The sequence below is a fragment of the Ranitomeya variabilis genome, chromosome 8, assembly GCF_051348905.1.
Source record: "Ranitomeya variabilis isolate aRanVar5 chromosome 8, aRanVar5.hap1, whole genome shotgun sequence".
NCBI classification, from domain to species: domain Eukaryota; kingdom Metazoa; phylum Chordata; class Amphibia; order Anura; family Dendrobatidae; genus Ranitomeya; species Ranitomeya variabilis.
In genome coordinates, this window is record NC_135239.1 from 175052039 (window position 1) to 175065104 (window position 13066).

The 13066-nt window shown below is 45.0% G+C and overlaps 1 protein-coding gene across 18 annotated transcripts in view; it reads left to right on the forward strand.

The window, feature by feature from the left end:
* The window catches only part of IQSEC1 (IQ motif and Sec7 domain ArfGEF 1), a 746975-nt gene that overhangs the window by 455600 nt on the left and 278309 nt on the right, over positions 1-13066 (forward strand). Inside the window, exon 1 of one of the 18 annotated variants that reach the window (XM_077277646.1) lies at positions 3497-4108. The exons of 16 other annotated variants lie outside the window; for them this stretch is intronic. In XM_077277646.1, the coding sequence (XP_077133761.1) occupies positions 4032-4108 (77 nt within the window). In that variant the 5' untranslated portion in view covers positions 3497-4031. Of the gene's footprint in view, positions 1-3496; positions 4109-13066 lie in introns of those variants that run through there. One more of the 18 variants, XM_077277644.1, reaches the window with a different exon arrangement.

The following is a 13066-nucleotide window of genomic DNA, read 5'->3' on the forward strand; positions in this document are numbered from 1 at the left end:
GATGAAGGGTTTTAAAGGAGTTTTTCAGAAAATCACATTCTTATTACAGAGAAATCTTCATAGAGATGTATGGAAGCCGTTCATCAGGGGCGGGAATTTCTACAGTAAATGAAAAAAACACAAGTGACTTAATTTAAATAATATCTGCAGAAATGGCGGAGCATCAAAAACTCATCATGTAATCATAGCCTAAAGACGTTGTCCTGCACTTAAGAACATCCATGCCTACATGTCTGCAAACAACAGACAGAAGCATACTCTGAGGATCAGATGCAATGTCTGGCCTATTTGGAAGTAAAAAGGACCGCTGCAGCCAATCACATCCTGCTGACTTCCAAATGAAGCAGACATTGCATCCAGAGCACCCTCCAATGCAGCCTGTACTGGACCATCAGGGCTACTGGAAGGTGAATATGCCTTCGATTACACCTTTAAAAACCAACATGCCTTAATTATTTTTCTTTGCAGTGCAGGACGACCCCTCCAAGTCTTTTAGAATTGTCTTTGTTTGCCAAACACCTAAAATTGATAATTGATATTCATCCATCTATTAGTTATACCCGCTTATGGGAAAGCTGGTGAAAACGGTCACCCAGCTTTCCCTGACTTCTGAATGGTGACATTGCCTTCCTTTGCTAAGGTAGAACTCCATCAGTAAGTATTCACCATGGTAGATATTTCTAAGTAAGGAATCGGAAAATCTGAAGACTTTTGTGGAAGCTGTAATTACGGCTTTATTGATGGCGTCTCCTAGCTTGCCCTTATTCCTCATTCACACGTTCATGTAAGAAAATGGTACTGGTGTCATCAGTGTGTCATCCGTCTGTCCGTTTTTTACCATCAGTGTGTCACCGCGTGTCCATTTTTACCATCAGTGTGTCACCGCGTGTCCATTTTTACCATCAGTGTGTCACCACATGTCCATTTTTACAATCAGTGTGTCACTGCGTGTCCACTTTTACCATCAGTGTGTCACCGCGTGTCCATTTTTACAATCAGTGTGTCACTGCGTGTCCACTTTTACCATCAGTGTGTCACCGCGTGTCCATTTTTACCATCAGTGTGTCACCACATGTCCATTTTTACAATCAGTGTGTCACCGCGTGTCCATTTTTACCATCAGTGTGTCACCACATGTCCATTTTTACAATCAGTGTGTCACCGCGTGTCCATTTTTACCATCAGTGTGTCACCACATGTCCATTTTTACAATCAGTGTGTCACTGCGTGTCCATTTTTACCATCAGTGTGTCACCACATGTCCATTTTTACCATCAGTGTGTCACAGTGTGTCCATTTTTACCATCAGTGTGTCACCACATGTCCATTTTTACAATCAGTGTGTCACCACATGTCCATTTTTACAATCAGTGTGTCACCGCGTGTCCATTTTTACCATCAGTGTGTCACCGCGTGTCCATTTTTACCATCAGTGTGTCACCGTGTGTCCATTTTTACAATCAGTGTGTCACCGCGTGTCCATTTTTACCATCAGTGTGTCACCGCGTGTCCATTTTTACCATCAGTGTGTCACCGTGTGTCCATTTTTACAATCAGTGTGTCACCGCGTGTCCATTTTTACCATCGGTGTGTCCATTTTTACCATCGGTGTGTCACCGCGTGTCCATTTTTACCATCAGTGTGTCACTGCGTGTCCATTTTTACCATCGGTGTGTCCATTTTTACCATCAGTGTGTCACCAGTGTCTCCATTTTCTACCATCAGTGTGTCACCATGTGTCCATTTTTACCATCGGTGTGTCACCGCGTCTCCATTTTTACCATCAGTGTGTCACCGTGTGTCCATTTTTACCATCGGTGTGTCACCGCGTCTCCATTTTTACCATCGGTGTGTCACCGTGTGTCCATTTTTACCATCGGTGTGTCACCGTGTGTCCATTTTTACCATCGGTGTGTCACCGTGTGTCCATTTTTACCATCAGTGTGTCACCGTGTGTCCATTTTTACCATCGGTGTGTCACCGTGTGTCCATTTTTACCATCGGTGTGTCACCGTGTGTCCATTTTTACCATCGGTGTGTCACCGCGTCTCCATTTTTACCATCAGTGTGTCACCGTGTGTCCATTTTTACCATCGGTGTGTCACCGTGTGTCCATTTTTACCATCGGTGTGTCACCGTGTGTCCATTTTTACCATCAGTGTGTCACCGTGTGTCCATTTTTACCATCAGTGTGTCACCGTGTGTCCATTTTTACCATCAGTGTGTCACCGTGTGTCCATTTTTACCATCGGTGTGTCACCGTGTGTCCATTTTTACCATCGGTGTGTCACCGCGTCTCCATTTTTACCATCAGTGTGTCACCGTGTGTCCATTTTTACCATCGGTGTGTCACCGTGTGTCCATTTTTACCATCGGTGTGTCACCGTGTGTCCATTTTTACCATCAGTGTGTCACCGTGTGTCCATTTTTACCATCAGTGTGTCACCGTGTGTCCATTTTTACCATCAGTGTGTCACCGTGTGTCCATTTTTACCATCAGTGTGTCACCGTGTGTCCATTTTTACCATCAGTGTGTCACCGTGTGTCCATTTTTACCATCGGTGTGTCACCGTGTGTCCATTTTTACCATCAGTGTGTCACCGTGTGTCCATTTTTACCATCGGTGTGTCACCGTGTGTCCATTTTTACCATCGGTGTGTCACCGTGTGTCCATTTTTACCATCAGTGTGTCACCGTGTGTCCATTTTTACCATCAGTGTGTCATCAGTGTTTCCATTTTCTACCATCAGTGTATCATCCGTCTGTCCGTTTTTTACCATCCATGTGTCATCCATTGATAAACATTTTTGCTTAATCCTTAGAATATGTAATTAATTAGGTGGAAGAACAAGGGTCTCGTGCTCCCTCTTGTCTCGCTCATCTGTTTCCGTATCCAAACACTATAATGGAGCGTGCTAGGAATGTGTGACCCTGTCCTGATAAGTAACTGGGATTATGTGCCCTTCATTCTCCTAAAAAAAAATGTGGACCCTAACGGGAGACCCCAGCAGTCACAAGGACCACTATAAATGTCTGCTTCTCCTATGCTGCCATTATACTTGCATTGTTACAGCAATTCTCCTGTTCTCTTTCATGTTACCTTTGTCTGTGTAAAACATAATAAAAACTAAAAATTGTTGGAATAATTTTAATGAATCTGTAATCTGTATTTTATGATTTATATTTTGAACACTCTTTTATTATTTTGTCTTTATTTGCACTTTTCTTTTCATTTGCTGTGTTTGATCCAGAATCCCTTTTTTTTTTGTTTCATTGTTTTACATCATTTGTGTAAGCGGCCGCTCCCAACCTTGGCTTTGTGCAGAGGGGTCTCTAAGAGGGTCTTGTACTGCACGTTACACAGACATTACCCCCCCTCCTGTCATCCAAGGACCTTTTTTTTCGGCTGTCATCAATGTGTTCCTGTTTCCATAGAAACCAAGCAGGGCCAATCCCAGGGCCCCCGTCTCTGGCTGGGAGCCTGTCCCTCTGTGCAGCATGTGGTTCTTATGATTAGCTGTTCACACGGACCTGACTGGCAACGTGTGCTGGGAATAAGATAAGAATACATTATTTTAGGGTAGGGGGAGGGCGCGCGGCGACATTTCTTTTTGTTACGTTCTCACATGTTCTGTTACAATGGACTGGACGTGTCCGGTGGCAGCAAAGTGAGCCGTCCTGCTGATTTTTTTTTTTTCCACAAAGAGGATTTTCTAGGTGATTCTTTTTCTCTTTTTGGAAAGTCTTTGCCTGGGGATTAGCAAGGAAACAAAAAATTTCCTTTTGAGGATGATCAAAACCTGTATGGATTAGTGTCTTCTCCCTGACGAAGATTTCGAGAACTTCCAGTAATATGAAGAGGTCGGAGCCGTCATCCGGAGACCTCGTTCTTCCCTTCCTCCGTCTTTCTGGAGTTTGCTACTTTTTGGGGATGCCGAATTTTCCCATGCGTCTGTGCCAATGTGCAGCGAGGCACCTGCTGGTTTCGGACGGTGCCATCTAAGGCACTCTTTACCCCCCTCGCTATCAAAATGATGAAGTTCAAAGCTTTTTGTCTGGATTATTGGCAGTTTCTGTGTCTTCAACCCCTCCACGGGCTGTATAAGAGGTACGAGGTGATACGGAATGTTGGAAATGGTTTATTTACTAAATATAAAATTCATAATGTTAATATTTATCTTTAGAATTCTATGTGATACATTCAGTGTGTGCACTCGGTGATGTATTATCCCTTTACGTGCATCGTCGTCGTTGTCTTTCCCGTACTCAACCCTATATTATGTCGTGATCTTAAGCAGCGAGATCAAGGGTTACCGATCCGAGGATGTAGACGAGATGGAGATATATCTGCCATTGGCTAATACATAGTTAATCTGGACGAAGCTCCTGTGACAAAGCATCTTTGTGATTGATGGCGAGCAGAGGAGGAGGGAACCCCCTGTATAAAGGCAGATGCATTCATATTCATGAGCAGCGACACATCCTTTATATCAGAAGATATCAGCAGATTACACACCCACCGTCCACACAATAAGACTAACAGACATTCCTCCTTTCTTCTATTTCTTTCCTTGGTTAACCTGCCCAAGGGCTGGGGGTTCAGCGGAGAAGTGTCGCTCCCTCGCCAAACTAAATTTAGCCTGGGAACTTCAATGTGTGATAACACGTAGAATATGTGGCGTCACGTGGTGACTTTCCAGTAGCTGTTGATCCCTTTATACCTGGCTTAGGGCTGTATTCACATGTGGATGTTTCACGGCTATTGAGTTCAGGTCGGGAGAGTTACCGTCGGTCCAAAAATCGTAGAATGCGAAACACTCGAAAAACGTGAAAAAAATATGAAAGCAGCCAAGATATGTTCACAAAGCAAAATATTGGCAGGAAAGGCATCGCGTAGATTATGCACATTTTTTATAGATTTTTATACAGGTTTTATATGGTGCAATATCCTCTTATGTTAAAAACGTGCTTGTGTTTATAAGGGCAAAAACGTATGAAAAATGCACATAAATTTTCAAACACCTTTTTTTTTTTTAAAAACCCTCATTGATCCCAATAGGAGTAAAAACAGTGCGAATACACTGAATCGTCTTGAGAAAACACACTGAAAAGACGCAAGGAAAAAGTGCGCAACATGGGCATGAAAGTTTGGGAATGTCATTTATTTTGCTGCCATTGTAAAGCGCTGCACAAAAATAGGTGAAGACAAAATGCACAAAATACGCAGCGTGTGATCAAGCCCTTAGGCTGCACTACACAGGCACTTGTTGATGCAGTTTTTTTGAGCGAAATCCTGAACTGGATCTAAAAATATGGAAAGATAGAAAGGAAAGAAAAATGATACTTTACTTTACATCCACTCTTTTATTTTTTGTGCAAAACAATTGTAAAAAAAAAGACATCAAGGTTTTGTAGAAGAGAGTTGTTTTGCGGCCTGATGAATTTACTAGAATTTATAATCTAAATTGATTTTCTTACGCCATGTTCACACTTTCAGTATTTGGTCAGTATTACGCACCAGTGTTTGTAACTAGTGCTGGGATAAGGTGTTATCTGAGCATGCTCGGGGTCTAACCGAGTGTCTCCGGCGTTCTCGAAAAATAAGTTTGAGTCCCCTTGGCTGCATGTCTCCCGGCTGTTCGACAGCCACAGCACATGCAAGGATTGCCTAACTCGCAGCGACATATTTTTCGAGCATGGCAAAGTCACTTAGTCGGCACAAGAGCATGCTCAGATAACACCTTATCCCAGCACGTTCGCTCATCACCATTAGGAGTGGGTGATAAATACAGAAGTGGTGATGTGTTTCTGTTATACTTTTCCTCTGATTGTTCCTAGTTTTGGCTTACAAATACTGATGTAAAATACTGAATGTATGAACGTGGCCTTGTAGTGGAAATCTAAATCATCTCGTAGATGGTGTATATTTTAGTTTGTGTTGCCCAGATTGCCGAGGATGAGACAAATTCGGTAAGTGTGCACAATTTACTCTGGTGGGCTTTTGTTTGGAATCCTTGTATCTTTCGAAGGTTTTAAGTCAATGTCCCCCATATTTTTTTTTTTTTGGCTGCAGAAAAGGGCATTGATTGTCATGCATTTCTTTCATGTGATTCTCCGTTTTATACAGACACGCATTTTTATTTTCATTTCTAAAGAAAAGGAATTTGGAAAATATCTTATAAAAATTCCATATCCAGCGCATGCTGTGTGAAAGACTCGAAAGGATTAAACAAAAAGACAAAAAATGCAATATAATATTTTCTGTTGAGAAACAGCAACATTTTATCCCCCAAAATAGCTGAGAAAAAACTGAATGTTGTATAACTGAATTTTTTAATTTTTTTTTTTAGATTTAAAGGCCATTTCTCTGTGAACACAGGTGCGCCCATTGAAAACTCTAGTAGTTATTTCCTTTAAAACGGCGTTAACTATGGCCTGTGAGTTTAAAATATTGAAATTGCCCCCTCCCCACCCCCAATCCACTAAAACAGCACCTCATTTGTTCCCCCTCCCAGGGTTAGTGAGGGGCACCAGCTGGTTGTGTCATCTCTCATTGTCCTGCATAGATGGGACTCAATTACCCTTTGTTGTCCAGCACGTGTGAGGTTTAAAGCACTTGGAGAAGAGAAGGGAATTAGGGAAAAGATGTAGAACAGAAGACTGGGAAATGCTTCCAATTAAAACCTGGAAAGTCATCGAATAGCTGGGGGCCCCCAAAAATGCAAATACAGGTAATACCTATACTACTAAATCCCACCGCAATGCAATAATACAGTATATAGCATACCGTACATACACTGATGCTTAGGTACAATTACAATTTCCACCTCCCTGTTTCTTAAAGGGGATGTCCACAAAAATATAAATCTGGCTAAACAAACAGGCGCACTCCTGTGATGTCTGAGGACGACCACAGCTGCACAAGAGGCGAGGGGTGTGACTGTCTCATTATGTCTCCAGATCCCTATGGATTTATCCCATATGCATGATCAACGCAAATGCAAACGTACAGAACCATCTCCCCCTCCCCTTCAGCTGTGGCCTTAGCCATATGTGTGTAGCGCCCCCACTGCCGCAGGGCCGAGGGGTACCCGGTACCGGTGTAACAGGCCAGATTATACCCCCAGGCCAGACTATACCCGGGGTTAAAGTGGCCTAGGCTAGATTATACCCCGGGTATACTTTGGCCTAGGCCAAACTATACCCCGGGGTATAAAATAGCCTAGGCCAAAGTATACCCCTCCAGGCCAGATTATACCCCCCAGGGTAAGCTGAGGGAAAGCTGCTCATTCTTCTAGGTCACAGCTCCCCCTCCCATCGGGCACTGCTCCTTTTCAAGCTCCTCCACCTCTGGTGACGCCAGGGATCTCCCTTTCTAAGCCCCACCCCCTCCCTATAGTCACATGTGACATGAAATCTTCAGCCCTGCTCGTGCCAGCTCGTTGTCTTGGCGCCTTGGATATGCTTGGAAAAGGGCTTTGTATACCTAGGGGGCACTGACGAGCACTGAGGGGTGGGTGGGGAACCCCTTTACTGGTTGCTATGGGATATAGCATGATCACTCTATCCTAGCAACACCTTGGATACGCTTGGAAAAGGGGTTTATCTATCTTGGGGGCACCATTGCAGCACTGCGGGTGGGTGGGGAAACCTTTTACTGGTTGCTATGGGATTTTACATGATCACTCTATCCTAGCAACGCCTTGAATACGCTTGAAAAAGGGGTTTATCTACCTTGGGGGCACTCTCGCAGCACTTAAGGATAGGTGGTTAACCCCTTAGGTGGTTGCTATGGGATTTTACATGACCACTTTATCCTAGCAACGGCTTGTATACGCTTGGAAAAGGGGTTTATCTACCTTGGGGGCACCCTTGCAGCACTGTGGGGAAGCCGGGGAACCCTTTTACTGGTTGCTATGGGATTTTACATGACCAATTTATCCTAGCAACGCCTTGTATACGCTTGGAAAAGGGGTTAATCTACCTTGGGGGCACCCTCACAGCACTGCGGGGTGGGTGGGGAACCCTTTTACTGGTTGCTATGGGATTTTACATGGCCATTCTATCCTAGCAACGCCTTGGATACGCTTAAAAAATGGGTTTATCTACCATGGGGGCACCCTCGCAGCACTGCGGGGAAGCCGGGGAACCCTTTTACTGAGGAAGGAAACAGCACAAAAATTCAAAAGCTGACTTAGGCCATAGTATACCCCCGGGGGATAAACTTTATACCAGGGGGTATAAAATAGTTTTTATAGTATTTCTCTAGGCCATAATGTTATCACTTCACTGTTTTTCTCACCCTATTGCTTATTTGTTGAAAAGTGTGCAGATCTGAACTGACAGTAGATGGCGCTGTCCTGTCAGTGCATAGTTAATGATAACTTGTTTTGTATGTTCTCTATGACACCTCTCTGCTCTCTATGACACCAAATCTTTTCCAATTTTGACAACCATGGAAGATCAATTGTATGACCAGCTTTTGAGATTCTACACTGCAACAGAACAAAGGTACCCTCAGTATACCTACGATCTACCTCCTGAGAAACGTGCAAATGCCAAGTCCCAGTTTAGACAAACAGCAAAGCCATATCGAGCCCAAGGAGGAATTGTTTATCATAGGGAAAAGGAGGTTCTTACTAAAAGTCGACTGCCAAATATCCTGAAGGCCTGTCATGACAACCCAATATCTGGGGGCCATTTTGGCAGAGATAAAACTTTAGCCAAAATCTCTGACCGGTTTTACTGGAAGGGAATGAAAAATGACGTTCACCAGTATGTGAAAGCCTGTCAAAAATGTTTTGTTATAAATCCCAAAATCACAAAGGAAGCTCCACCACTCAACAGTATATCAGTGCCTGGAAAAGTATGGAGCTTAGTTGGGATTGATATGATTGGCCCTCTTCAGGAAACATCAAATGGCAACAAATATATAGTTGCTGCCACTGATCATTTCTCCAAATGGACTGAAGCAACAGCTGTCCCAGATAAGAGTGCCAAGTCAGTGGCAAATTTTTTGTACTCCGTTATCTGTCGCCTTGGCTGTATGGAGACTCTGATTAGCGACCAGGGACGAGAGTTTGTAAACTCGATCATTGACAACCTGATGGAACATTTTCAAACAGATCACCGTATTTCATCTGCATACCACCCACAAACAAATGGCCAGCGGGAACGTGATAATCGGACACTTAAAGAAGCTCTTAGTAAGCTTGTCAATGACCAAGGAAACAACTGGGATCAATTCATCCCTGGTGTTCTGTTTGCCTATCACACATCTGTGCATGCTTCAACCAAGGTTACTCCATTTGAGGTCATGTATGGACGGAAGGCCAAGCTTCCCATGGACCTTAATCCCTCAAAAGATGATACGGTGGATCCCATGCCCATTTCAGATCATGCCACCCCTGATGTGCTAAATACACTGTCAAGCATTCTTAAAAAGCTGCACTCAGACGTCAGTACCAACATCCACTCTGCTCAAGAACACCAGAAGTGTGCCTTTGATCGCCGACACAAAAGCAACAAAGAAATCACTGCTGGTACCATAGTTTATATCAAGAATCAGCGCCGTATTCAACGCATAGGTTCAAAGATGGAACCACGCTGGATTGGACCTTATTTAGTTGTGGAATCCTTGACCAAGGGACGAGTAAAACTTAAGAACAACAAAACTGGCAAGATATTAAGCAACACATACCACACCAGCAACCTAAAGATTTACCAGGATAAAGAGGCTTCTCCACCATCCGATGATGATTATTCCAGTGACTCTGCCACACAGAAAAATAAGCAAACTAAGGCTTTCAACCTACTACCAAGTTCAAGAAGGAAGTATCTTAGCACCACTCTTGGCCTTACGTTTAGTAAGGTTGTATACTGTGGATGCAGACGAGACCTTGAACAACCACGGCGTACATATAAAACCAAAGGTGATGGAAACTGCTTCTTCCGGGCCATCAGCTACATCTTGACAGGAACAGAGGACAACCATTCCCTTCTCAGAGATAAAGTCATCCACCATATGAAAACTGACTTGACAAAAAAACTACAGGACTACTTGAACCAAAATGTGAATGAATATGTGAACATCTCTGGAATCTCTCGTGATGGAGTCTGGGCAACTGATGCAGAGATCATGACCACGGCGAATCTGTTGAGTTGCGACATAATAATCTACACAAACGTCGGTGACTCCATGGATTGGTTGACATATCCTGCAAGCTTCAATCTGCAGTCAACAACTGAACATGCACTGTATCTTGAAAATAAGCACGATCATTTCAATGTTGTTATCAGTGTTTAGCTTTAAACGTTAATTTGGTAGCAAGGACATGCTAGACTAAATGTCATAATACACAGAATGACTGTTGGGCGATTTGTTGCCCCAGATAATTGCATTGCATGATAAGTGACTTATAGCTAATGAGAAATTATTGCCCCCCCTCCCACCGCTAGGTGGTGCTGGCTCTGCTTCTACAAGCTCCAACGGCACTAGCCAGGTGCCGCTCTCCTCTATGGCGCCTGGCTGTGACGTCGGCGCATGGAGAGGCAGCGCCACCTAGCGGCAGGAGGGGGACCCCGTCTACCAGGAGACGGGCAGCGGCGGTTAGCGAGGGGGGGTAATCGGGCAGCCCCCCTAAGGTAACTATAAAATGGGGGGGTATTTGTAATGCATATGCATTACAAATACCCCCCTTTACAACTACTTTTGCCATGGGCAAAAGTTTTGTATAGTGGGAGGTACTCTTTAAGAATTGTCAGTTTGGTTTCTCAATAAAATGTTGAAGCATTAAGTAATTCTTGTGTATATCACTCAATGCAAATGATTTCATTGGGGTATAATATGAGCTGAGAGGTATAAATTGGGCTAGGCAACTTTAACCCCAGATTAGTTACATAATCTGGCCTGGAGGGGTATAGTTTGGCCTAGGCTATTTTACACCCCGGGGTACAGTTTGGCCTAGGCCAGTTTATGCCCGGGTATACTCTGGCATAGACCAAATTATACCCGGGGTTAATCTGGGACAGGGTTACTTTGGCCTGTTACACCGAGGAACCCTTTTACTGGTTGCTATGGGATTTTACATGACCACTTTATCCTAGCAATGCCTTGTATATGCTTGGAAAAGGGGTTTATCTACCTTGGGGGCACCCTGCTTGCTATAGGGTTTTACATGGTGTAAGTACCTTAGATTGATCATTTGAAATCGCTTAGCAACCAGGAAAAGAGTTCCCCAGCCTCCATGCAATGCTGCGACAGTGCCCCCAAGGTAGATAAGCCCCTTTTCCAAGCGTATCCAAGGCGTTGCTAGGATAAAGTGGCCATGTAAAATCCCATAGCAACCAGTAAAAGGGTTCCCCGGCTTCCCCGCAGTGCTGTGAGGGTGCCCCCAAGGTAGATAAACCCCTTTTCCAACCGTATCCAGGGCGTTGCTAGGATAAAGTGGCCATGTAAAATCCCATAGCAACCAGTAAAAGGGATCCCCACCCACCCCGCAGTGCTGTGAGGGTGTCCTCCAAGGTAGATTAACCCCTTTTCCAAGCGTATACAAGGCGTTGCTAGGATAAATTGGTCATGTAAAATCCCATAGCAACCAGTAAAAGGGTTCCCCGGCTTCCCCGCAGTGCTGTGAGGGTGCCCCCAAGGTAGATAAACCCCTTTTCCAACCGTATCCAGGGCGTTGCTAGGATAAAGTGGCCATGTAAAATCCCATAGCAACCAGTAAAAGGGATCCCCACCCACCCCGCAGTGCTGTGAGGGTGTCCTCCAAGGTAGATTAACCCCTTTTCCAAGCGTATACAAGGCGTTGCTAGGATAAATTGGTCATGTAAAATCCCATAGCAACCAGTAAAAGGGTTCCCCGGCTTCCCCGCAGTGCTGTGAGGGTGCCCCCCAAGGTAGATAAACCCCTTTTCCAACCGTATCCAGGGCGTTGCTAGGATAAAGTGGCCATGTAAAATCCCATAGCAACCAGTAAAAGGCTATAGTCTGGCCTGAGGGTATAGTGTGGCCTGTTATAGTTTGGCCTAGGCTGTTTTACATCCTTAGGTATAGTTTGGCCTAGGCCAAAATATACCCAGGGTTAAATGTAGCCTAGGCCACTTTAACCCTGGGGGGTATAATGTGGCCTGGAGGGGTATAGTTTGGCCTAGGCTATTTTACACCCCGGGGTATAGTTTGGCCTAGGCCATTTTATGCCTGGGTATAGTTTGGCCTAGGCCAGTTTATACCCCGGGGTATACTCTGGCCTAGGCCAAATTATACCCGGGGTTAATCTGGGACGGGGTTACTTTGGCCTGTTACACCGGGCCTCTTGAGTCTCTGCTCTGGGGTTGTCACGATGGCTAGGCCCGGTCCGTGACCCTGCTGAGGGGCGTACAGTAAATAATAGATGTGAGTGGTGGTGGTGGTGCGGTGTAGTGCCGGTCGCAGTAAATCACAAGGACACAGGGGTGCAGTCTCTTTACCTCTTTACTGAAGGTCTCTGAGTCCTCAGTCCGGAGTCCGGTTCACCAGGCTGCGCAAGTCTGGCCGGTCCAATGGCACCTCCAGAGTTCTCTTCGCAGGTGGAAATCGGTGCCTTCCTGCTAGGGCTATGTGTTGTGGTCCTCCCCTGCTGTGCTTACGGGATAGTCCCCACAACTGTTGTGTCTGTTTCTGATGTTCCCTCACAACTCGTTCGGATGATGTTCTTCTCCTCCGTCCCTCCCTGATGGTCTGGTTAGGACGGCACCCGTATGACGAGTAGGCTCGGAGCTCTTCCGGGACCCTAGAGTCGCCCCTCTCCTAGTATGCCCCCCATGTCTTCATAGGTGATTTAGGTGAGACAGCCCGCCGTAGACTGACTGTCCTGCCGTTGGTTTGAAGTATGGCTTGGAACTCTATACTTCCTCGGCGTTCCGGCCACCGGTGAATTACGCCTCAGTAGGATGTTGCCTCGGTCTTACAGCACTACTCCTACTGGAATTTCTCCTTCTGTTGATCTCGTTTCTCACTCAGCACAATCTATCTCGCTTCTTATCCTTTCTTAGAGCACCGCCGCTATCCTGAGCAGGCACGGTC